The 27,011-nt window shown below is 44.4% G+C and overlaps 1 protein-coding gene across 3 annotated transcripts in view; it reads right to left on the reverse strand.

The window, feature by feature from the left end:
- Positions 1-27,011, reverse strand: part of palm1a (paralemmin 1a) — a 290,290-nt gene that overhangs the window by 34,985 nt on the left and 228,294 nt on the right. For all 3 annotated transcript variants that reach the window (XM_078555629.1, XM_078555627.1, XM_078555628.1), the window contains one exon: positions 23,513-23,643. In XM_078555629.1, coding sequence (XP_078411755.1) covers positions 23,513-23,643 — 131 coding nt within the window. The remainder of the gene's footprint in view (positions 1-23,512; positions 23,644-27,011) is intronic.

Below are 27,011 nucleotides of genomic sequence, written 5' to 3' on the forward strand. Positions count from 1 at the left end.
ACTTGGACATTCTTTCACAGAGGATCTCCAGAGACAGCAAGCCTGACTGCAGCCAGAATGAGTAATAGGTCTTTGGACATCATGATAGTTCTTCTTATCATGTCCATGGGCAGTCTATACATGGCCCAACCACAACTGGACACATTTTTGCGCCTTGTTGTTGAATTCGGCAAGATCTGCAACAGTGCAGGGTTCCTCTAGCGATAGGCATTGCAGGCGATGTTGCATAGTCTGTGGCTCAGTTCGACATTCACAAGTTGTCGGGTTGGTTGTATATCCCCATTTGCTTAGTGACACCTTTGAATGACCTACACCAGTCATGATAGTGTCACCTCATTAGAAATTGGGTACAGGAGCTTAGTGGTTATAAATACTGGACCAGCAGGGTTATGAGTTTGAAATCCCACCATAGCATGATGTACACTGAATCTTACAGGAGACCATTCAACCCATCATGACTGTGCTGGTTCTTCAGTAGAGACACCATTAATCCCACTCTCACACGTACTCTTTTCCTATAGTCCTATATGAACAGGGAGCAGGAATAGGCTACTTGGCCCCTCAGGCCTCCTCCGCCATTCAATAACATCATAGCTGATCTGATTGTAGCCTCCCACATACCCCCGATAACCTTTCACCCCCTTGTTAATCAAGAATCTATCTAGCTCTGCCTTAAAAATATTCAAAGACTCTGCTTCCACCATCTTTTCAGGAAGAGAGTTCCAAAGACTCACGACCCTCTGGGAGAAAAAATTTCTTCTCATTTCTGTCTTAAATGAGCAACCCCTTACTTTTAAACAGTGACCCCCTGGTTTTAGATTCTCCCACAAGAGGAAACATCCTCCCCACATCCACCCTGTCAAGACCCCTCAGAATCTTAAAGGTTTCAATCAAGTCATCTCTTACTCTTCTAAACTCCAGTGGATCCAAGCTTAACCTGTCCAACTTCTCCTCATAAGACATTCCTGGTATTAGCCTCATAAACCTTCTCTGAACTGCTTCCAATGCATTTATATCTTTCCTTAAATAAGGAGACCAGTACTGTACACAGTTCTCCAGATGTGGTCTCACCAGTGCCCTGTATAACGGAAGCATAATCCCCCCACTTTTGTATTCAATTCCCCTCACAATAAACAATAACATTCTATTAGCTTTCCTAATTACTTGCTGTGCCTGCATACTAACCTTTTGTGATTCATGCACTAGGACACCCAGATCCTTCTGAACCTCAGAGCTCTGCAATCTCTCACCTTTTAGATAATAAGCTTCTTTCTTATTCTTCCTGCCAAAATGGACAATTTCACACTTGCCTACATTATACTCCATTTTCCAGATCTTTACCCACTCACTTAACCTATCTACAACACTTTGTAGACTCCTCATGTCCTCTTCACTACTTAGTTTCCTGCCTATCATTGTGTTGTCAGCAAATTTAGCAAACATACCATCTGTCCCTTCATCCAAGTCATTCAAATAAACTGTAAAAAGTTGAGGCTCCAGCACTGATCCCCGTGGTACACCACTCATTACATCCCGCCACCAGAAAAAGACCTATTTGTGGCTACCCTCTGTTTTCCTGTTAGTTAGTCAATCTTGTATCTATACCAATGGATGGAATTTTCCAGCCCCTCACACCGGTGGGATCTTCCGGTCCCATCGATGTGAACGGAGATTTCAATGACTCGCTGGTCCCGCCACAGGGGAATCTGCTGTGTGAGGGTTGGAAAATTCTGACCAATGTGTTACCCCCAGACACCATGAGCTTTTATTTTCTGCAATAACTTTTGATGTGACACCTTATGAAATACCTTCTGGAAATCTAAGTACAGTACATCCACTGTACACAGTACATCCTTTATCCACAGCACATGTGACTCCTTCAAAGAACTCCATTAAGTTGGTGAAGCGTGATTTCCCTTTCACAAAACCATGTTGACTCTGCCTGATTGCCTTGAATTTTTCTAAGCGCCCTGTTATAACACCTTTAATAATAGCTTCTAACATTTTCCCTATGACAGATGTTAAGCTAAATATTTGTTTTCAAATATTTATCCAATTCCCTTTGGAAGGCTACTATGGAATTTGCTTCCACCACCCTTTCGGGCTGCTCTTTCCAGAACAGAGTAAATATAGCAGAAAAAGATGATCATGAAAGCTGCCAGAATGTTCTGAAAACCCAGCTGAACCATTGAAGTCCTTTGGGGAAGGGTAGCCCTGGCTGAGCCTGGGTGTGATTCCACTCCCACAGTGCATGTTGATTCTGCCATGCCACAGCACAGTCAGACAGTGATGGATAAATGCTGCCTAATCCACTTTACATCATGGCAGTCACATGATTTGTGTATCCTCGGATCAAGGCTCAGTTTCCGCGAAATGAATATAGAGGAGGGAGATTAGTGGCCCCATCTTAGCATCCATTCAGGGTGACACAACATTCACAATCACAGCATCCAGCTATTTCCCAAATGACTCTAGGGTTTTCCCCGTGACTGCTCTAACTGGATATCTAACTGTCCCATGCTTACTCCTTATGTGAAAAGAACTTCCTGCTACCAGTCCTCAATCTATCCTTCAATCATTAGAGACTGCATTATTCCTGCCTTGTTCTACTCTTGATCTGGGTTTTAAGGCTGTGTTCCAGATCTACCATTCTTTCTTACCTGCTATCTTATAAATCTCGATAAGGTCACTTCTCAGTCACCTCTAGCGAAGGGTGAAAAGCCCAATCTCTTTCCTCATTGCTCTGACATTTGGCATTTGATTCATGGCTCATCTCCTTTGGGAGAGGTGCTGTAGGATACCTGGTCCCTTGGAACCATGGTCCAGGAATGATACAATGGCCTGGAATTTCCTCAAAGCCTCTTCACTGCCTTTACTTCATCGGAGGGCTTTTATATACATTGTTAAAGTAGCAGAGCAGCTCTGAGGATATTTCATTCTGTTCAGGAGGAGGGGAAAAAATTGGCAAGGACAGTATTTGTTATGGATTATTAAGAAGGATGAAAGCAAAGTTGGCTTTGGTACAAGGTAATAACTAACTCTTGCAATGTTGATGACATTGGCATTCAAATGCTCCTTGATGTCTGCACTGCACCAATTATCCTCTATAAGGAAGCAATTATCCTATTTACTCTGTATGCAACATATGAGTTTTGTTGTAAGCATTTGAGTCAGATAACTATGGGTTCAAGCTCCAGTACAGGACCTGGAGTTAAAATTCTGGATGTGTGGTACTGAAGGAGGGTGAGTGTTACCATTGTGTTTTTTTATTCTTAAATGGGATGGGGGCTATGCAGGCAAGATCAGCATTTGTTGCCCATCCCTAATTGCCCTTGAACTGAGTGGCTTGTCATAGCATTTCAAAGGGCAACTAAGAGTCAACCACATAGAATCACAGAATCACAGTGCAGAAGAGGCCCTTCGGCCCATCGAGTCTGCACCGACACGTGAGAAGCACCTGATCTACCTACCTAATCCCATTTACCAGCACTTGGTTCATAGCCTTGAATGTTATGACGTGCCAAGTGCTCATCCAGGTACTTTTTAAAGGATGTGAGGCAACCCGCCTCCACCACCCTCCCAGGCAGTGCATTCCAGACTGTCACCACCCTCTGGGTAAAAAAGTTTTTCCTCACATCCCCCCTAAACCTCCTGCCCCTCACCTTGAACTTATGCCCCCTTGTGACTGACCCTTCAACTAAGGGGAACAGCTGCTCCCTATCCACCCTGTCCATGCCCCTCATAATCTTGTACACCTTGATCAGGTCACTCCTCAGCTCCAACGAAAACAACCCAAGTCTATCATGGCTGTGGGTCTGAAGTCACATGTAGGCCAACCAGGTAAGGACATCAGATTTGCTTCCTTCAAGGATATTAGTGAACCAGGTGGGTTTTTATGACAATCAATAATGGTTTCATGGTCACCATTCCTGAGTCTAGCTTCCAGATTGTTAATTGAATTTAAATTCCACCAGCTGCTGTGGTGGGATTTGAACACTTGACCCCAGACCATTAACCTGGGCCTCTGGATTACTAGTCCAGTGATGTTGCCACTACACCACCGCCATCTCCCCACCTCCCTCGTGCCTTATCAGTAAAGGCTGATATCTTAGTATTGCCTGTGTTTAGCTGGCGAACGCTTTCAGCTTAGTGACATAGGGCACTCCTAGGATCCTCAGCGATGATGTTCTTTCCACCAGGGAATTGGTTTATCAGGAAAGGAGTGAGAAGGAACACAGCCCCTACAACGAGAATCCAACAGGAGGCACATATGAGCAAATCTGGTGGATGGCGGCCTCCTGGAGAGCTGTAGAAGCTGCCTGGTTCAGTAGGCAGATTTTGTCGGAGGAGATCCACTCTTGTCAACTTTGAGACAACTTGACCCTGTAAAGATCCTATTTCCCAACCTTCTCAGTTGTTCACACTATGAATAGGCACAGAGTGGTATCAAATGTGAGGCAGTTATAATGTCAAATGACACATTTTCTTGAAAGCTTCCAGTCACAGGTATAATGGCTGTCACTGCAGGGTGCTTTTAATTGGTTGCTTTACCACCTCAATGGTGACTGGGTGGTTGCTGGGGTTGATGCCTGCTGTTTCGCACATGAATTTTCTCAGGCACATGAGCGAGGGGATGACATTTGCTATCTTAAGCACTCGGCCCTTCTGGCTGTGCTCACACACTGAGTAACACCCAATTCTTTCACTGTAGCGCTTGCTGCAACATGGCTGGAACTCTCTGGATGGATTCAAAAATGCACCAAACCACAACCTGCATTTACATAGCGCCTTTAATATAGCAAAACATCCCAAGACGCTTCACAGGAGCAGCTATTAAACAAAAGTTAACACTGAACCACTAAAGAGATATTTGGATAGGTGACAAAAAAGCTTAGTGAAAAATATAGGAGCCTCTTAAAGGAGGATAGGTGGAGAGATTTAGGGAGAAAATTACAGAATTTAGGGCCCAGACAGCTGACAGCACGGACACCAATAGTGGGGCAACAGAAATTGGAGATATGCATGAGGCCAGAATTGGAGGAATGCAGACCTGCAGATATCATGGAGGGTCGTGGGGCTGGAGGAGGTTACAGAGATAGGGAGGGGCAAGGCCACAGAGGGATTTGTACACTAGGATGGAAATTTAAAATGGAGTTGGGCTGGGAGCCATTTTAGGTCAGTGAGAACGGGGGTGATGAGTGAATGGGGCTTTGTGCAAATTAGAATAAGAGCAGTAGAGGTTTTAATGTGATTAAGTTTACGGAGGATGAAAGGTGGAGGCTGACCAGGAGAGTGTTGGATTAATCGACTCAGCTGCATGACCTGTCACAACCGTCGTGCACGTAATGTATCAAAGTAACAGCATCACACTATACAAACCAGAAACACTGCTTGGGGTGTGCACAGTAGGGCAGCTAAGAATGAATTGCTGAGCCGGATGCTCACTGTGTCTCTTGGTTTGAGAGTCACGTACTTGACAAGCAGTGTGGCCAATCACGTATTCTGAATTGAAACTCCAAGCATGAAGGGATTGTAAATTAACCCATTCTGGTTAATTGACAAATTAGCTGAAAGTTACCCATAGTAACTTCATTTTCCTTGAAGGTAACTAAAAGGGTAGTTTCTTCATGAAAAAAGTCTTTGATGAACCTTTGTTTTGCTTTGGGAAAGAGAAGATAGTCAGAAGATTGATACATCATGAAGATTGAAGGATTCTGGGAGTTCTCCAGTGAAGTCAACAAAAAGATAAACCTGGTGAACGTAAAACAGGAGGCTGATGAAATAACATCTCTTTTACACTGTCATTAATTGGAAAATTACCCCAATGAGTATAGTTGGGGAAATATTGCACTGATGTTGGCAGAACTGAGACACTTTTTATATTCATTCATGCATTGTGGGCTTTGCTGGCTGGGCCAGCATTTATTGCCCATCCCTAGTTGCCCTTGAGAAGGTGGTGCTGAGCTGCCTTCTTGAACCGCTGCAGTCCATGTGGTGTAGGTACACCCACAGTGCTGTTAGGGAGGGAGTTGCAGGATTTTGACCCAGTGACAGTGAAGGAACGGGGGGAGGGGGTGAGAGATTGTACTCTCAGCATCATGTAATGAAATGGGAATAGCCATATATGAAGTATTGTATGGTTTCTCTGGTCATGCTGCCCTGAGGAAATCTCTTCCCACAGTTGGGCCAATGTAACAGGCCTTCACTATGTGTCTCCCTCACAATTCAGAAAACGCATTTATTCCCAATTATCAACATCATTCTTCAATGGTAACAGAACAAGCTGGTCAAAACAACTTTTGTTATTTGAAAAATCCACACAGTGACTGGATATCTGGCCACGAAAGTGCCTAGATCTTATCTGGAAAATGGGAGCTGTAATAAATGCCATTTTTACAGTTATTAGCTCCATAGTTCTGGATACCCTGATCCAACAAAAATAATGATGGTCTCAGGGAGTTGTTGGTGAAATGCAGCAAAAGTCAACTCAGAGCCAACAAGTTGGGATTGCAATTCAAGTCTGGCGACGGGCCTGAAAGTCCATTATCATCTCATACAACCTGGTGCATTAAAGCAGAGCAGTATAAATGTCCAATAAAAGAAAAGTCTATGCAAGTTACACTGCACAAGGTCAGGCAAAGAAAACAAAATGTCCTCATAAACTACAGATGGTCAAAGGCATAGGTTTATCATAAAAGCTTCCATTGCAAATGACTCTCTAAAAATGCATTGTGACTGCAAGGGGTAATTGAGCAGATGGCTGTGGGAAAAGTGACCTTGCTGCAAGTTTCATTGCTTCGGCCAGTTTGATCCAGTGTAGATTTAAACATGATAACATGAAGAGTCAGGCACTGTAATCTCCATTGTAAGGTGTTCAACAGGCAGTAATTTATGTGGAATGATTGTCCTATTATTAGATATTGGCCGGGACCAGGATTTCCCGGCCTCGCTGTGGTGGAACCCGCCGCGGGGGATGCGGTGGGCCAGTCAAAAGTCGATTGACTTTTGGCGGGACCGGATGATTCCAATGGTGGGTGGGGCCGGAAAATCCCGGCCATTTTTCTCATATATTCTAAAAATGGAGCGAGGGGTTTTCTTGGGTGTGGGCCCAATAATCTTTGTCAGTTCTGAATCAGTGGGAACACTACTTGTCTCGAAGTCAGAGGCCATACAAGCCCAACTCCACAGACCTCAGCACAGGCTACATTGCAGTACTGAAGGAGAGCTGCACTGTCAGAGGTACTGTTTTTTGGATGAGAGGTTAAACTTATAGAGGTAGATTCCATGAGAGTTTTCGAAGAAGAGCAGGGGAGTTCTCCTAGTGCCCTGTCCAATAATTATTCCTCAATTAACATCACTAAAAGCAGATTATCTGGTTATTGTCACACTGCTGTTTGTGGGAGCTTGCTGTGTGCAAATTGGCTGCTGCATTTCCTACATTACAACAGTGACTACATTTCCAAAGGGCTGCATTGGCTGCAAAGCAGCTTGGAATGTGCTAAGGCTGTGAAAGGCGCTATATAAATGCAAGTTTTCCTTTACCGTTACATCACATTAAGATGTAAGGAAAACATTAAATAATTTGAAAATAGATGGACACCTAAAATAAAAGGGAATCCAAAGGCATATAAATAGTAAAAAGATTGTCAGAGGAGCAGTGGGGTTGATTAATGACCAAATTGGCGATGGAGGCAGAAGGTAGTAAATAGACAGTTTGCATCGATGTTTACCAAGGGAGAGGACTTTGCCAAAGCTACAGTAAATAAGGAGGACGTTGAGATACTGGATGAGATAATAATAGATAAACTGGTGGTCTAGAAAGGCTGACAGTGTTTAAAGTGGATAAGTCACCCAGTCTGGATGGGATACAACTGAGGACGCTGGGGAAGGAAGGGTAGAAATCGTGGAAATGCTGGTTACAATCTTCCATTCCTCCACAGAGAGAGAGGTGGTGCCAGAGGACTGGAGAATTGAAAATGTTGCACCCTTGTTCAAAAAAAGGGGAGAAGGACAAAGCTGGCAATTATAGGCCAGTCAAGTTATTGCTGGTGCTGGGAAAGCTTTTAGAAATAATAATCCAGGAGAAAATTAACAGCCGCTTGGACAAGTATGGATGAATAAAGGAGCGTCAATGCGGATTTGTAAAAGGCAGATTGTGTTTGACTAACTTGATTGAGTTTTTTGATGAGGGAATAGAGGGGGTAGATGAGGGCAGTGTAGTTGATGTGGTGTACATGGGCTTTCCAAGAAGGGTTTTCTAAAGTGCCATGTGTCAGGCTTGCTAGTAAATTTGAAGCCCATGGAATAAAGGAGCAGCAGCTGCATGGATACAAAATGGCTAAGGGATAGAAAAGGATGTAAGAATGTGGCTGGATAGGTTACCAGAGTGGTTAATAAGGGAAATGGAATTTGGGGATTTACAAATGGAGGCATACACCTGAAATTTGCTATGTGCTGGCAATTCCTGAAAGTGGGAAGTGACCCTGCTTCAGCGGGAGTAGGGCCCAGGGTGACATATTGTTGATGTTGGCCAATTAAGAGGCCACCAGCGGGACATCTGTCCAATTAACAATGGCAGCCCATCCCCCAGAGCTTTTGGCCCCAACAGAGCCGGCAGCTCTGTAGTCTCGGCAATGCCACAACTAGCGATGGCCATTGCTGAAGCTGTAACATCAGAGGGTGCCTCAATAATTGGGCACCTGCAAAGGCAGCTGAGTAAGGCCTGGCAACTTGGCAATAGGTTGGGGGAGGGATCAATGATAACTGGTAGTGCCATTGCCTTGACATCAGCCATTGTTGCCACTATGGAGGCCCTCCCTGGGACATGGCGTGCCCATAATTCAGGGCATTCTCTGGAACCCACTGGGAGGCCACCAGGTTTCACCTGGCAGTCTCCAATGGGGCGGCAGGCTGTCCTAATGTGGGCAAAATACCCATGGAGGTGAGAAGTGGTCCTTAATTGGCCAGTTAATTAGTTCAATGTTCTACAAAGTGGGCAGGCTGAACTGCCAACTTTCCCGCTAATGGCAAGGCACTGCGGTGAGAAGATGTCGGACTCCTCTCTCACCTCCCTTCCCCCACCATTTTGCCAGTCCTTCTGCCTTGCAGCCCATCACTAATGGGCCATAAAATTTAACCCCTAGACTACAAAACCTAGGAAGTGATGCTAAATCTATAGGAAGCATTAGTTCAGCTCCAGTTGGAGTATTGAGCCCAATTCTGGGGACTGTACTTTCGGAAAGGCTTGAAGGCTTCGGAAAGGGTAGAGAAGATTTAGGGCTGGATTTTCACAGATACAGGGAGCCTCTGCAAACATATAAAAATGGCTAAGAGGACCTGATTCCAGGATTACTTGGGCTGAGAGCCCAGACTTCCATTAGTTTGTCAAAACAGGTGCACATAAGGGAAAATATTGCTCAATTGACTGCTTTTTTTCTTGGATCTATTTTGTCAATCGTTCAAAGGTTATTTACACAAAATAAAGAGGTGTAACATGCTTATAGTTTCTGCTATTGATACTTTAAAGGTCTGGTTGATTGGCACTTATAGTTGTAACAACAGTTTTTTTAAAGGAAGTTATGAATGGCTTTTTTTTTAAAGCTTTTCCACGCATTTTTTAAAATTCATTTATGGGTTGCGGGCATTGTTGGGCAGGTCAGCATTTATTTCCAATCCCTAACTGCCCTTGAGAAGGTTGTGGTGAGCTGCCTTCTTGAACTGCTGCAGTCCCTGTGGCGTGGGTACACCCACAGTGCTGTTAGGGAGGGAGTTTCAGGGTTTTGACCCAGCGACAGTGAAGGAACGTTGATATATTTCCAAGTCAGGATGGTGAGTGGCTTGGAGGGGAACTTCCAGGAGGTGGTGTTCCCATGTATCTGCTGCCCTTGTTCTTCTAGATGTTGTGGTCATGGGTTTGGAAGGTGCTGCCTAAGCCACGTTTGTGAGTTTCTGCAGTGCATCTTGTAGATAGTACACACTGCTGCTACTGTGTGTCAGTGGTGGAAGGGGTGTCAGTCAAGCAGTCTGCTTTGTCCTGGATGGTGTCAAGCTTCTGGAGCTGCACTCATCCAGGAAGAGTATGGAGAGTATTCCATCACACTCCTGACTTGTGCCTTGTAGATTGTGGACAGGCTTTGGGGAGTCAGGAGGTGAGTTAATTGCCACAGGACTCCTAGCCTCTGACCTGCTCTTGTAGCCAAAATATTTATATGGCTAGTCCAATTCAGTTTCTGATCGATGGTAACCCCCAGGATATTGATAGCAGGGGATTCAGTGATGGTAATTCTATTGAAAGTCAAGGGGCGATGGTTGGATTCTCTCTTGTTGGAGATGGTCATTGCCTGGCACTTGTGTGGCGTACATGTTACTTGTCACTTGTCAGCCCAAGCTTGGATATTGTCCAGGTCTTGCTGCATTTAGACATCGACTGCTTCAGTATCTGAGGAGTTGCGAATGGTGCTGAACATTGTGCAATCATCAGCGAATATTCTCAATTTTGACCTTATGATGGAAGGAAGGTCATTGATGAAGCAGCTGAAGATGGTTGGGCCTAGGGCACTACCCTGAGGAACTCTTGTAGTGATGGCCTGGAGCTGAGATGGTTGACCTCCACAACCACTTTGTTCTAGGTATGAATCTAACCAATGCAGAATCTTACCCCTGATTCCCATTGACTCCAGTTTTGCTGGGGCTCCTGGATACCACACTTGGCCAGATGTGGCCTTGATGTCAAGGGCAGTGACTCTCACATCACCTCCGGAGTTCAACACTTTTGTCCATGTTGGAACCAAGGCTGTAATGAGGTCAGGAGCTGAGTGGCCCTGGCGGAACCCAAACTGGGTGTCAGTGAGCAGGTTATTGCTAATCAAATGCTGCTTGATAGCACTGTTGATGACCCCTTCCATCACTTTACTGATGATTGAGAGTAGACTGATGGGGCGGTAATTGGCTGGGTTGTGTACAGGACATACCTGGGCAATTTTCCACATAGCTGGGTAGATGCCAGTGTTGTAGCTGTACTGGATCAGCTTGGCTAGGGACGCGGCAAGCCCTGGAACACAAGGCTTCAGTATTATTGCTGGAATATTGTCAGGGCCCATAGCCTTTGTAGTATCCAGCGCCTTCAGTCTTTTCTTGATGTCACTTGGAGTGAATCGAATTGGCTGAAGACTGGAATCTGTGATGCTAGGAACCTCCAGAGGAGGCCCAGATGGATCATCCACGCAGCACTTTTGGCTGAAGATTGTAGCAAATGTTTCAGCCTTATCTTTTGCACTGATGTGCTGGGCTCCTCCATCATTGAGGATGGGGATATTTGTGGAACCTCCTCCTCTAGTGAGTTGTTTAATTGTCCACCACCATTCTTGACTGGATGTGGCAGGACTGCAGAGCATCGACCTGATCCGTTGGTTATGGGGTCGCTTAGCTCTGTCTATCACTTGCTGCTTATGCTGTTTGGCACGCAAGTAGTCCTGCGTTATAGCTTCACCAGGTTGACGCCTCATTTTTAGGTATGCCTGGTGCTGCTCCTGGCATGCACAGGAGTTATGAGAAGCCATTTGGGGTGGGCGGGGGCATAGGTTGGCATGAGTTTGCAAGGGTGGGTCATGAGGTGGGGGTGGGGGTTGAGGGGTATGAGGGAGTGAGGACTAGCGGGCCTAATGTTTAACTACACAATCGGGACAAAGTCCCAGAGAATTAAGGCGGACTTTTTAACCAGTCTGCCCTGACACTCAGCCTTGTTCCCACATCGATCTACATCCAGGGAAAGCGGGTGGCTGCTGGTGCTGTGTGCCAGGCTCCAGCAACCACCAACTCCCCCTGATTGAAAATCATGCCGTTTGAAACTTTCTTCCGAGGTGGGCACACTGAGGTAGGAAATATCCTGACTCCTGCCTACCTGCCACAAAGATGAAAATCCAGCTCTTACTGAAATAGTTTCAGGAATGATGGATTGCAGTGATGTGGATTGACTAGATTAAAATGAGGTGAATTGACAGGATTACAGTGAGATGGATTGGCTAGATTACAGTGATGTGGATTGACTGGATCACAGTGAGATGGATTGACTGGATTACAGTGATGTGGACTGACTGGATCACAGTGAGGTGGATTGACTGGATTACAGTGAGGTGGGTTGACTGGAGGACAGTGAGATGGATTAACTGGATCACAAAGGGGTGGATTGAGTGGATTACAGTGAAGTGGGTTAACAGGATTACAGTGAGGTGAATTGACTGTATTACAGTCAGGTGGATTGGCTTGATCACAGTGAGGTGGATTGACTGGATTACAGTGAAGTGGATTGACTGGATCACAGTGAGATGGATTGACTGGGTAACAGTGAGATGGATTGACTCAATCGGAGTGAGGTGGATTGACTGGATCACAGTGAGATGGATTGACTGTTGAGATGGATGTTGGAGTTGTATAGAACCTTGGTGAGGCCACAGCTGGAGTACTGTGTGCAGTTTTGGTCGCCACATTATAGGAAGGATGTGATTGCACTGGAGGGGGTGCAGAGGAGATTCACCAGGATGTTGCCTGGGATGAAACATTTAAGTTATGAAGAGAGGTTAAATAGACTTGGGTTGTTTTCGTTGGAGCAGAGAAGACTGAGGGGCGACCTGATTGAGGTGTACAAGATTATGAGGGACATGGATAGGGCGGATAGGGAGCAGCTGTTCCCCTTAGTTGAAGGGTCAGTAACGAGGGGACATAAATTCAAGGTGAGGGGCAGGAGGTTTAGGGGGAATGTGAGGGAAAACTTTTTTACCCAGAGGGTGGTGACAGTCTGGAATGCGCTGCCTGGGAGGTTGGTGGAGGGGGGTTGCCTCACATCCTTTAAAAAGTACCTGGATGAGCACTTGGCACGTCATAACATTCAAGGCTCTGGCCAAGTGCTGGTAAATGGAATTAGGTAGGTAGGACAGGTGTTTCTCACGTGTCGGTGCAGACTCGATGGGCCAAAGGGCCTCTTCTGCACTGTGATTCTGTGATTCTGTGACTGGATCACTGTGAGGTGGATTGACTGTGTCTCAGTGAGTTGGATTGATTGGATTACTGTGAAGTGAATTGACTGGGATTACAGAGAAGTGGATTAACTGGATTACAGTAAAATGGATTGACTGGATCACTGAGGTGAATTGACTGGGATTACAGTGAGATGGATTGAGCAGATTACAGTGAAGTGGTTGACTGGATCACAGTGAGATGGTTCGGCGTGATTACAGTGAAGGGGATTGAATGGATCGCAATTGGATGGATTGACTGGAATACAGTGAATTGGGTTAATTAGATTACAGTGAGGTCGATTGACTGGATCACAGTGAGGTGGATTGATCCAATCACAGTGAGATGGATCGCAATTGGATGGATTGACTGGATTATAGTGAAATGGATTAACTGGATTACAATGAGGTAGGTTGATGGGATCACAGTGAGGTGGATTAGCTGGGTTACAGTGATGTGGATTGACTGGATCACAGTGAGGTGGATTGACTGGATTACAGTGATGTGGATTGACTGGATCACAGTGAGGTGGATTGACTGGATTACAGTGATGTGGATTGACTCAATCACAGTAAAGTGGATTGACTGGATTACAGTGATGTGGATTGACTCAATCACAGTAAAGTGGATTGACTGGATTACAGTGAGGTGGATTGATTGGAATACAATGAAGTGGATTGACCAGATTACAGTGATGTGCATTGACTGGATGACAGCGAGATGGATTGACTGGATCACAGTGAGGTGGATTGACAGGATCACAGTGAGTGGATTGACTGGATCACAGTGAGGTGGATTGACAGGATCACAGTGAGTGGATTGACTGGATCACAGTGAGTGGATTGACTGGTTGACAGTGAGATGGATTGACCGCATTACAATGAGGTGGATTGACTGGATCAAAGTGAGGCGGTAATAGTGGATTACCATGAAGCGGATTGACTGGATTACAGTCAGGCAGATTGACTGGATTACAGTGAAGTGGATTAATTGGATTACAGTGAGATGGATTGAGTGGATTACAGTGAAGTGGATTATGGTGAGGTGGATTGACTGGATTACAGTGATGTGTATTGACTGGATTACATTGATGTGTATTGTCTGGATCACAGTGAGGTGGATTGACTGGATTACAGTGAGGTGGATTGACTCGATCACAGTGAGGTAGGTTGAGTGGATTACAGTTAAATGGATTGACGGAATTACAGTGAGGTGGGTTGACTGGATTACAGTGAGGTGGATTAGCTGGATTACAGAGAGGTGGATTGGATGGATTACTGTGATGTGGATTGACTGGATTACAGTGATATGGATTGACTGGATTACAGTGATGTCGATTGACTGGATCACAGTGAGGTGGATTGACTGGGTCACAGAGAGGTGGGTTCACTGGGTCACATTGAGGTGAATTGAGTGGATTACAGTGAAATGGATTGACCTGATTCAGTGATATGGATTAACTGGACCACAGTTAGGTGGATTGAGTCGATTACAGTGAAGTGGATTGACTGGATTATAGTGAGGTGGATTGACTGAATCACAGTGAGGTGGATCGACTGGATTACAGTGAATGGATTAATTGGATTACAGTGAGATGGATTGACTGGATCACCATGAGGTGGATTCACTGGGATTACAGTGAGATGGATTGAGTGGATTACAGTGAAGTGGATTGACTGGATTATGGTGAGGTGGATTGACTGGATTACAGTGAGATGGACTGAGTGGATTACAGTGAAGTGGAATGAGCGGATTACAGTGAAGTGTATTGACCGGATTATAGTGAGATGGATTGCCTGGATCACAGTGAGGTGGGTTGACTGGATTACAGTGAGATGGACTGAGTGGATTACAGTGAGGTGGAATGAGCGGATTACAGTGAAGTGTATTGACCGGATTATAGTGAGATGGATTGCCTGGATCACAGTGAGGTGGGTTGACTGGATTACAGTGAGATGGACTGAGTGGATTACAGTGAGGTGGATTGACTCAATCACAGTGAGGTGGATTGACTGGATCACGGTGAGGTGGATTCACTGGGACTACAATGAGATGGATTGACTTGATTACAGTGAGGTGGATTGACTGGATCACAGTGAGATGGATAGGCTGCATTACAGTAAGGTGTGTTGACCAGATCAAAGTGAGGTGGTATTAGTGGATTACCGTGAAGTGGATTGACTAGATTACAGTCAGGTGGATTGACTGGATTACAGTGAGGTGGATTGACTGAATTACAGTGAGATGGATTGACTGGATCACAGTGAGGTGGATTCACTGGGACTACAATGAGATGGATTGACTTGATTACAGTGAGGTGGATTGACTCGATCACAGTGAGGTGGATTGAGTGGATTACCATGACAAGAATTGACCTGGTTACAGTGATGTGTATGGATTGGATCACAGTGAGGTAGATTGAGTGGATTACAGTGAAGTGGATTGACCAGATTACAGTGAGGTGGATTGATTGTATTATAGTGAGGCGGTTTGGTTGGATCACAGCAAGGTAATTTGACTGGATTATAGTGAGGTGGATTGACTATGTCACAGTGAAGTGGATTGACTGGGTCAGAATGAGGTGGATTGGGCTGGATTACATTGATATGGAGTGACTGAATCATAGTGAAGTGGATTGACTGGATCACAGTGAACTGGATTGACTGAATTACAGTGAGGTGTATTGACTGGATTACAGTGTGGTGGATTGACTGGGACAGAGTGAGGTGGATTGGGCTGGATTACATTGTTATCGAGTGACTGGATCACAGTGAGGTAGATTGAGTCAATTACAGTGAGGTGGATTGACTCGATCACAGTGGGGTGGATTGACTGGATTACAGTGAGGTGGATTGACTGGATCACAGTGAGGTGGATTAAGTGGATTACAGTGAGGTGGATTGACTGGGTTTCAGTAAGGTGGATTGATTGGATTACAGTGAGATGGACTGAGTGGATTACAGTGAAGTGGAATGAGTGGATTACAGTGAAGTGGATTGACTGGATTATAGTGAGGTGGATTGACTGGATCACAGTGAGGTGGGTTGACTGGATTACAGTGAGATGGACTGAGTGGATTACAGTGAAGTGGAATGAGCGGATTACAGTGAAGTGGATTGACTGCATTATAGTGAGGTGGATTGCCTGGATCACAGTGAGGTGGTTTGACTGGATTACAGTGAGATGGATTGAGTGGATTACAGTGAGGTGGATTGACTCAATCACAGTGAGGTGGATTGACTGGATTACAGTGATGTTGATTGACTTGATCATGGTGAGATGGTTTGAATGGATCACAGTGAGGTGGATTGAGTGGATTACAATGAAGTGGATTGACTGGATTACAGTGAGGTGGATTGACTCGATCACAATGAGGTGGATTGAGTGGATTATAGTGAAATGGTCTAACTGGATTAGGTGGATTGATTGAAGAAGATGAAGTTCTCCTTAAACCATTAAAGGCTAAGAGGAGATTTGATAGAGATGTTTAAAATTATAAAGGATTTAGATAGAGCAAATAAAGAGAAGCTATTTACAATGGTTGATTGGATACTAACCAGAGGATGGAGATGACAGAATTTTACACTGGCGGGATTTTATGGTCCCGCCACACTCAGTGGAATTGTGGACGGCTCACCACATTTTACAGCCCTGCCCTCACCGTGACAGGGCCGTAAAATTCTGCTCTTAACAAGAACAAGATGCAACATGAAGAATAATCTTTTTGCACAGCGAGTGGTGAGGATTTAAAATGCACTGATAAAATGGTAGAAACACATTCAACTCTAGTGTTCAAAAGGGAGTTGGATAAGAACGTGAATGAGAAAAAAAATGCAGGAATATGGGTAACAGTGGGTCAATGGGACAAACTGGATTGCTCTGCAAAAGAGCTGGTGCAGATTCGATGCGCTGAATGGCCTCCTTCTGTGCTGTAATATTCCATGATTCACTCTAGTGTGATTTAACAATACAATGAGAGAATTTCTCTTCAATTGAAGCCATTCCTCAGATGTTGTCGAATAATACTTGAGTTGGGGAGAGGCCAGGATTAGGCTCTGCTGTCCCTTACGCTACTGATGTTCATGGCAACTTGAAGAATGCCCAATTGGGTAAGTATCACCCATTAATCGATCCTCTAGCATATGTCTCTCAGTGAGAAGGAACGACATTGGATAGGAGAATAAATCAAAGTCAGCTGGATTCGTATTTGTAAACCTAGTAGGCAGAGAGGGAGTAGGCACATTCACCCTCAGGTCTGTCCCTCCATTCACTTAGATCATGGCTGCTCTGTAACTAAACTCCATCTTTTCTTCATCCTCTAATGGGACGTGGGCGTCGCTGGCTGGGCCAGCATTTTTATTGCCCATCCCTAATTGCCCTTGAGAAGGTGGTGGTGAGCTCCCTTCTTGAATCACTGCAGTTCATGTGGTGTAGGTACACCCACAGTGTTGTTAGGAAGGGAGTTCCAGGATTTTGACCCAGCAACAGCGAAGGAACAGTGATATATTTCCAAGTCAGGATGGTGTGTGACTTGGAGGGGAACTTGCAAGTGGTGGTGTTCCCATACATTTTCTGCCCTTGTCCTTCTAGGTGGTAGAAGTTGTGGGTTTGGAAAATGGTGTTGAAGGAGCCTTGGTGAGTTGCTGCAGCATCTTGTAACTTGTAGGGCAAAGTGAAAGGAAGCGCTGCTCAGACCTGTGCATCTATCAGAGAGCTGGCTTGATCTCTGTGACTGGCCTTTGCAGGTTGTGGTTTGGGAATGGTCCATGTCTCAGAGAATTGGGCTTGAGGAGACTCGAATTGTGCCCTTGTCTCATTCTGGGATTGTGGAACAGAATGGAACATTTGGTGTGACAAATCCAGCGTGGCTATCTCAGTGGGGAGTTTGAGAAGAGACATCACACCGCCTCATAAACAGCACAATCACCAGCCCAGAAACATCTTTGCTCATCACATTGTTTCAAGTAGGAATCGAGAGGTAGATTTTTCTCTCCAATTCTGCCTGATCTCAGGCAGATCTGGGGCAAACAAGAGAATGAAATTGGGTGGCTGCTGGTTCTCTGGCTTCACTTGCTAACCAATGCCATTGTTGCGCGTTTCTGCCATGTAGGTGCAAGAATATTGCAATCCGATGCTAACCCTGGGGAAATGCCTAAATCTGCTGAAATCTTACCCTCCCCTCCTGAAGGAGCTGGGACATCACAGGTCTCCAGCTAAATCATTGAGAGAACTCTGGAAGGTCAGGGTGAAGCAGCTCAGTCACTGCATTTCGGATCCTAGTACTTGCACTGATCTTCAAATCACACAGAGTTTGAACTGAATTCAAATTGTCACAATGGAATTTAAATACACATTCACACTGAGGCCTCTGGATGATGAACTCTGTAATGTAACCATTTCAGTACTGTGCCAGCTGTGGGCCAGTGGGTAACACTCTGGGTCATAAAGTTCTGGCTTCAAGCCCCATGGGACTGGAGCAAAAAGTCTAGGTTGCCACTTCCAGAGCAGTACTAAGGGAGCCCCCTGCTATTGGAGGCGCTGTCTTTTGGAGAAGATGTTAACCTGAGGCCCTGCCTACCATTTCAGGTGGACATAACCAACCTCCTGGCACTATCTGAAGACCAGTGGGGTAGTTACCCCAATTGTTCTGGCCAATATTTATCCCTCAATATCCCAGAAAAAAAAATGTTATCTGGTCACTATCACATTGCTGTTTGTGGGAGCTTGCTGTGCACAAATTGCCTACAATGTTTCCTGCATTACAACAATGACTACACTTAAAAAGTACTTCACTGGCGGTAAAGTGCTTTGAGACATCCAGTGGTTGTGAAAAGTGCTCTATAAATGCACATTTTTAAAAAACTTGTAGTGAGATACTTCAGAAATTCTAGATCTGGTAACTGCTATACAAGCTTCCGTGTTTAGGAGCTGAATTCTAAAAGTGCATATTGATTTGGGCCCCAATGCAGAATTCTTCAAGAACGGTTGAAGCCAATGCCCCTAACACTGGGGCATTGTTACATGCTCCAGTGCATGTTTATAGAGAGCAGCCTGTAACAATGTCTGTTTACTTCCCAGTGACTGTAGATGAGGAAATCTCTTTCACCAGCTGAAACCCAACGGCCGAGAAAAACAAGGTCAGTCTTATCCTCGGCTTCCCCTCCCTCCTCAACCTCCCAGCCCAGTCCCATCCATCTCACCTTTGTGTTCAGAGGCTACATTGCAGAGAAAAATGAACTCCTCTTGAACGATTGAGATGCTTCACGAGTGAAGACGAAAAACAAGTTTCTGGGAATCTGACGTTAAAGAGCTCATTAAGGCTGTATCTGACAGTTTGCCAACAGTGTCTGCAACACCAACTGTAATGGCTGTTAAATATCCCACAGAAATAGTTTTAAATATTGCACCTTTTTCATTGAAAGCAAAGTTGACTTCTCCAAAGAAGCATAATATATTTTAAAAAGAAGAAAGAAGATGGTAAATCGAATAGACCATTATGGAGCCTTTTTAATTAATTTGGTGTCATTAATGCATTAGACATAACAGTCTGCACCAATTAGAAAATCCTGTGATAATGTTTGGCAGGCCACTGGCAGCCGAGATGGAATGTCCCTGTTTTATCTCCAGCTGCTCTCTGGTTTCCCCCGTTAAAAACTCCAAGTTCCTTTTCCACGGAAAGGAACCATTTGGAATGTCAACCTGCCACATCTTATTTCAACAACAAACAAATACCATTTATCCAAAGTGCCTAGAGTTGCCAACTTTTGTTGGGCATATTCTCGGAAAGTTCATTGTGTCACCTCCGGGCTCCAACTGCCCCACTCAATTCAACCACTTTTTGAAAATACTTTTCACCAATATTTCTTTAGCTAAGAAACAAAGATGAAAAACACACACATTGTTTTTCATGGCCCAGTGATTTTTTTTCTCTCGCTGGGTTGCTTGCAGTGATGTATTGGAGATTAACTTTGAATTTTGGAAACTCCAAATCTCAGAGCTGGCAGCCCTACCTGGAATGCTGAAAGGTGAGTTGAGGGGGGGCTCACAGAGACAAAAGGATAAAATGGAGGCCAAGTCAAACAGGAGAGATCAGGGATGGGCTGAGGGGGAGGGGGAATACTTGGTCAAAAAAATGGTGTGTCTTAAAGAAGATCTAAATATGCAGTGCGACTTTGAAAAGCAATGGGCTACAGGGAGGAGAACTCTCACTCTTGCTAGGCATTAGATCCCTTTTAATATGCAAATGATGGCCATTTTAAATTAACTGTTGGAGTAATTGGAGGTCCATCCACAGAGGAGGCCGGAATGTGAGTTGTTTATTTCTTGTGGTGCCAGGAGGTGTGGAAAATGATCCACCAGGCTCTACAAAGACAACTGGCCTGTTCTGTCACCCCACCCCCTCCACAACAAACAGACTCCTCCTTGCTCCCCCGTCCTGGATATACCTTTTCCCAGTACTGGAGTTGGCAGGTTGCCATTTGTGACACTGTGGGACGTAGGCGGCTGAAGGCTTGTGGGATGACTGACCCTCTGCACACTTCCAACGCTTTCTAATTCTAATTTGGATTTGCAGGTTTGCTTTTTATCTCTTTATCATCACTCCTGTTGTGTTTAAAGGGTCAATTTATGAAAAAGTGGCTGCATCTTAGCCTTGTTGAAAGGTGTCGCCATGGTGAGAGCTCTGCTCTGTTCCTCCTCTTCCCAACTAGAAGACTTGACCAACATTCCTTGATGAAGACAATGCATTTTGAACTCAGCCTGTGATCGAGTTTCTGCAAATCACTGGTTTCACCTTGTGTTTGAATATTCGTGAGGTATCTGAAGAGTGTTACAACTTCAGAAAATTTGAGGAGAACAGCCTGTGGGTTGTGTTTGGAGCATGGTCACATAATGACTTAAAACATCTGATCTGTGTGACACTGTGTTCTGACGAGTGGGAGTTCATGGCTCTTGCTCTTCTCTCTGTTGTTCAGGATGCCTTGCTAGAAGCATTCATGGTTCCAAGAGTGCATGAGCCATGTGTCTCACTTCCTCCCCAATTTGCTCCATCAAATGCTTTTTCTGTCTATCACAGGCCCCAAATCATCCTCGTTGCAGGTTACTCTGAGCTCCCTAACAGGCACAGCACTAGGACCAAACCTTTAGATTTATGGTAGCATCTGAGCCAGTAGATGAATGGTTAGAACCCTAGACAGTCCCAGTGTGTGGCATTAAAGCTTTGGTTCTGAATTCTGGGTTGCGACGCAGCAGGATACGCATGTCCAGTGGGTGCCCATCCCCCCTTTTCATTGTATGGGTTATGGCAGCCTATAAAACTCTTCCATTGGACAGGACTCACCACCCTACTGGTTGGTGTAAAGATGATTATGAATAGGGTGCTCTCGTCACAGACTGATGATCAGCCTTTGGATGCTCCCACTGCTTCACTCTATTCTCTGAGGGAAGACTGAAGATGAAAAATAATAACATTGCCACCCTGTCAGACTCACTTAATCTGCAAATCATTTCACTATCCCCAGGGAAGAGAGTGGATATAAAGAACAACCTGACATCGCTTTGATAAGACCCCCCATTTAGCAGCAAACAACAAACAAACTGAGTTTCCCTGAGATTGACCAGCTGCAATACTCTTGGAGGAAGGCTTCCATTTTACAAATGAGATTGCCTTTGTTGAGTGGGAAATGTCCACTAAATCTATAACAGTAAAAGCATTTCCATTTCTCCTACTGCCATTCTGTCCAACAGCAAATTAAATACTTTCAGAAACCAGTGGGGGTGGTGGGGGGTGGGGTGGGGTGGGGGGGGGGGGGTGGGGGGGTGGGGGTGATCTTATGAGACTTCCTGCTCTGTGTGCAGCAGGCAGTAGAATCCTGAAAATGGTGGGTATAACTCACCACCCCTCGCCCGCTGATAGTGTGACTGACTATTCCCAGGGACCTAGTGCTGGGAGACCAGGACACTCACCCTTGCCAGGCATTAGGTCCCTTTTAATATGCAAATAAGAGTCCCCCAGTCTACAGAGGATCCTGATGGCCAATTTAGGTCAACTGTTGGAGCTGGAGGTCCATTCATAAAGGAAACTGGAAGGTAAGTTTTTATTTATTTTTTGAGGGGCCAGGACCTAGCCTATACTGTCCTTTCCTGTCCCACGAACAGACCCCCTTCTTGCTCCCCCCGTTCAGGGTGTACCTTTCTCCAGTACTGGAGTTGGTGGGTTACCGCTCATTTTTCCATGGCACTCATTTTCTGGAGTTGCCAACCCTCCAGGACTGCCCTGTAGCCTCCAGAAATTAAAGACTAATAAGAACATAAAAAGATAGAGACCATTCAGTCCCTTGAGGCTGCTACATCATTCAATATGACTATGGCTGATATTCTATCTCAGCCACACCTTCCTGCCCAATGCCCATGTCCCTTGGTGTCCAAAAATCTATCGATCCTAGTTTTGAATATATTCAATGACTACAGCCCTCTAGGGCAGAGAATTCTGAAGATTCCAGGACATTGTTGCGAGCAACCCAGGCAAAAAAATCATAAGGGTGATAAAAACATGGAGTTTTTTCTTAAAAATTGATTCTTTGAAGAATTTGATTGTTGGTTATAAAGATAACTGAGATGGGAAAAACTGCCGTTGTCTAACAGACAAATATCATCCAATGAAGGATCTATTCACTTTCCAATTGGTGTGGGAAGTTGGGGTGGATGTGGTAGGGCCTCCATGAGGAGGGATGTGGTTGGCACATGACCAATAATGGGACTGTGGGGCCATGACAATTTAACTTTAAAGTTTAACTTTAAACTTTTGTTCTGTAGCCTACAATTTCTCTACAACAGAGAAAGCTGTCTTCCATTGGCTGAATTCAATGGAAAATGTTGGACAGGAAAAGATCCACTGGTCCATCTAGCCAACCTATACAGTCCCCATGTCTATCCTTCACAATGCAGATGCTTCCTACACTCTATCCCCATTCCTCCACTGCCATGTAATTTCCTGGGAGAGGAATAAGACCAAATAAAAACCAGATAAAAAGGGCAATTAGCAGGGGAAAAAAACAGGAAATGTGCTGTCTCAAGTCTGGGAGATGACTCTCGATTTAAAAAGGCTCTTCTATGATGTCTTCTCCAGACAGAAACAAGTTTACCTTTTGCCTGAGGAAGTTAAATAACTTTGTTCTGTCTACACTCATCATCAAAGGGCCACATGTTTTCTCATTGCTCTTTGTTCCAATGAAAACCTGTCCTTAGACTATTCAAATCTCAAGAGTTGGAATCATCTTCATATGGACATGATAGTTGGTTGCTTGGCCTACGGATCTCTCTTACTGCCTGGTCAAACCTGCATGTGTGATGCTGCCTCTTGCTTTAAATAAAGATGCAGAGAAGCCCCTCTTGGAAAACCCATTCCAGCCTGTAATGATTATAAATAACAGCAACTCGGCACTTTCCTGCCTATTTCTCTTAAGTGATACAAAAGCTCATGATCAGACTGTCTTCCAGTTACCTCTGGATGGTCTCCTCCATCTGTTTAGTTTTGACACTGTCCTCCTGGAACTGTTTCTTCATCCCCTCGTCCTCCTCTGCTGCCGATGAAGGAATTCCCTCCAGCAGCCATCGTTCCCGTAGAGCCTTGGACTGTGAGAGGAAAAGGAATTGGAATCAGCTGGATTCACCAAGTAGGACAGTAACAGAACATGGTGCTCTGTGAGTTCTGTATCTGTCTCATCGGATACAGAGTGCAGAGCTTTCAATTTCAGTGGAGTCACAACTTTTATACACTCCTTCTAAATTTGAAAGCTCGCCTGCAGCCTTTTTGTTTCCAGTTGACACTAACAGATGTCCCCAGTGGTAAATTAGGAACTTTGCTATTTACTGGCTTTAATATGTTAAAATCCTTGTACCTGTTCACACTTCCTGTCTACACAATGTTATTTCATGTTGCCATTTCTTTTTTTTGTTACAATTCTGTCTCAATGTCTTCTATTATAATTTCCATGTCAGTGTTTATCAAGGAAATTGTCTATGTAAACCTGTCACACTGTAATTACACCCATCAGCCATTGGTGGTGCCATAGCACCTCTGCTTCTCTGCTTCCCAAATTACCTCATTTTTTTGTCATTTAACTGCAAATAATAATAAAATAAAGACACAATGTATAGCTTTAAAATAGGAATTGAATCTTCACACCCGCTGGTCCAGTTATCTCCAGCCCTCGAAACCTCTTCACCCACACTATGCTCTGAAAAAGGGTCAAACGTTAACTCTGTTTACTCTCCACAGATGCTGTCAGACCTGCTGAGTATTTCCAGCATTTTCTGTTTTTATTTCACCTACACTTTGGTCTTGTTTCCCCATGCACAGCGTCACAAGAGATTGGCGTGCACCATAAGGTTGGTCAGAAGAGTTATAATCTCAATAAATTTCCTCAATTTTCTGTCAGTTTTAGTGGTTGAAGGATAGACCATATTTTTGGACACGGCGGATTCTAATGGATTGCCACAATGCTAGTCACATGAACAGAAAGGTATTAAATTCATCGTTATTGCTATCACATCTATATTCTGATGGACCCAGCTCTCCCTCACCTCCATTACTCTTCATACTGACTGCCCACCACCAAGTCAAACTGTGTCAGGGTTTCCTCCAGTTGAAGAATTACGAAGACTCCTGTCTCACAGTAAGTTCCGCTCACCCATCTCCCAATTCTCATGGATCTCCGATAGCTCCTTGTGTTCCAAAACCTTACTGTCATTTATCATTCCTTTCAATGTTTCAGCTGACCCTATTGCGTGCAAACTCTCCCAGCCCCATGTGTTGTCTTGTGTCCTTTGGTCCTCCAGTCATGGCTTCTTATGTATTACACCCTACTCTCCTGCTGCTCCCCAATAATAGGCATAATCTTCAGCCATCTTGGCACTAATTCTCTGGAGATCTTCCCCTCCATTCCTCTGCCTTGCTAGCTCCCTCCCTGCCTTTGAAGGCTTCTGGAAGACTTGGTGGCTAAACAAAGCTTTTAACTATTTCTCCAAGGCATTTCATGATGACTCACTATCTGCTTCTCCTGTGTGACTCACTTTGGAAGGTTTTCAACATGGAAGAAGCTGTTGTTACTATTTTATTGAAGTAGCTCCTGATTGGCTCTGTTGACCAAGGTGTATGTGTGAAAATGTTTAAAATTTCTTGTGCATACTTCTCTTGTATTCTGCTAATGGATGGAAACTTTGCAATTGGGGGGCTGGTTAAGCCCCATCCCGGTTGCTTCTGTTGCCCCACACAGGATCTGTTGAGGAATGTAGCCCAAAATGTAAATCCACTTCACTGATAAGCTGCTCTGGGATGTGTTGTGGATGTTTGCAGATCACTGAACTAATTTAGTTAAGTCCTGAGGTGAGTATTGTGTGGACCAATTCATTCTGGTGCAGGGATACATCCAATTTCACCCTTATCCTACAAACATATGAACAAGGAGGAATAGGCCATTCAGCCCCTTGAGCCTCCTCTGAAATCTGCATCTCACCTACCACCTATAGCCTATTACCCCCTTGCTTACAAAGAATCTATCCACCTCTGCCTTAAAAATATTCAAAGGCTCTGCTTCCACCGCCTTTACAGGAAGAGAGTTCCAAAGACTCAGGACACTCTGAGTGAAAAAATTTTGCCTTATCTCTTCCTTTATTCTTCAATGGAATGCTTGTACCTGCCAAGAGAGGGCCAGCACTTGTACCTTTATGATACGTTGTAATGATGGTTTCCTGTGGGTCCAGGAGTCCCTGTTCTATCTATAGGGGCCCTCAGACATTAAAAGTGGGATATGTAATCAGCCAAGGATAGACCCATCTGTCACATAAAAGTCACTGAGCAATTTTCAGTGAATGACTCTAAAGCAGTGGTGATACTGCTGAGCTGCCAGCTTGAACCAGGTGGAACAGCTGTACTTCTGGACTGATATGAGAACTGTAATTGGCTCCGGATGTTTCGTAGTGGATTTCCATTAGGAAATCAGTCAGAAATGTCCATGAACTGAAACCCCAGAGCGACTAACACATTTAATTGAAATTCCTCCATTCACAGACTCAAAATATTTACCATGTGAATTAAACAAGTTAAAATAAGCAGGTTGAAGAGATTCATTGCCTGTGCTGACATCATGGCACACCTTCATCACAAACACAGAGTGATTTCCTGTATTAACATCATGACACAGTGTTATCATATAAACACACACAGTGATACCCTACAGTAACATCATAATATATTGTTCTATAGAGAGTGAGTCCCTATAGTAGCACCATGATATAATGTTAATATATATAATGATACAGCATGATCAGGTATACACACACAATTAACTACATAACATCAAGATAACAAGATCAAGTAATGTAGAAAATGTGAACTGATGCACTTTGTTAGGCCTAATTTGCAAAGGTTATATAATATAAATGGCATGATTTTGACGTGTAGGTGAGTAGAAAGACCTTGTCGACCATATACACATAAATCCTTAAAGGCGACAGGGAGGTTGATAAGAGGGTTAAAAATGCTTGCAAATTGCATGCATTAAATAGAAGAATAAAATCCAGTGTCAGCTCTGCATGAGTTGGTAGTACTTTTGCCACTGAGTCAAGAAGGTCGTGGATTCAAGCCCAACTTCCTAGACTAAGGATAAAAATCAATACTGGCACTTTAGTGTAGCACTGATTGGATGCAGCACTGTTAGAGGCTCTGTCTTATGGATGAGGCGTTAAACCGAGAATCCATCTGCCCTCTTAAGTAGACGTAAGTGAAAAAAAACAATTTTGAATAAGAGCAGGGGAGTTCTCTTGGTGTCCTGGCCAATATTTGTTTCCTAAAGTAACATCATGATACAACAACATCAAATCTACACATACAGAGCTTCCAATTGTAAAAGAATACTGCAATGTTATGTAAACAGATATAGCAATTCCCTGTTGGACCATCATGCTACAATGTTATTATATAATGAAATGATGTTATTATA

The sequence above is a fragment of the Cetorhinus maximus genome, chromosome 13 (genome assembly GCF_964194155.1).
Source record: "Cetorhinus maximus chromosome 13, sCetMax3.hap1.1, whole genome shotgun sequence".
Classification (NCBI taxonomy): Eukaryota; Metazoa; Chordata; class Chondrichthyes; order Lamniformes; family Cetorhinidae; genus Cetorhinus; species Cetorhinus maximus.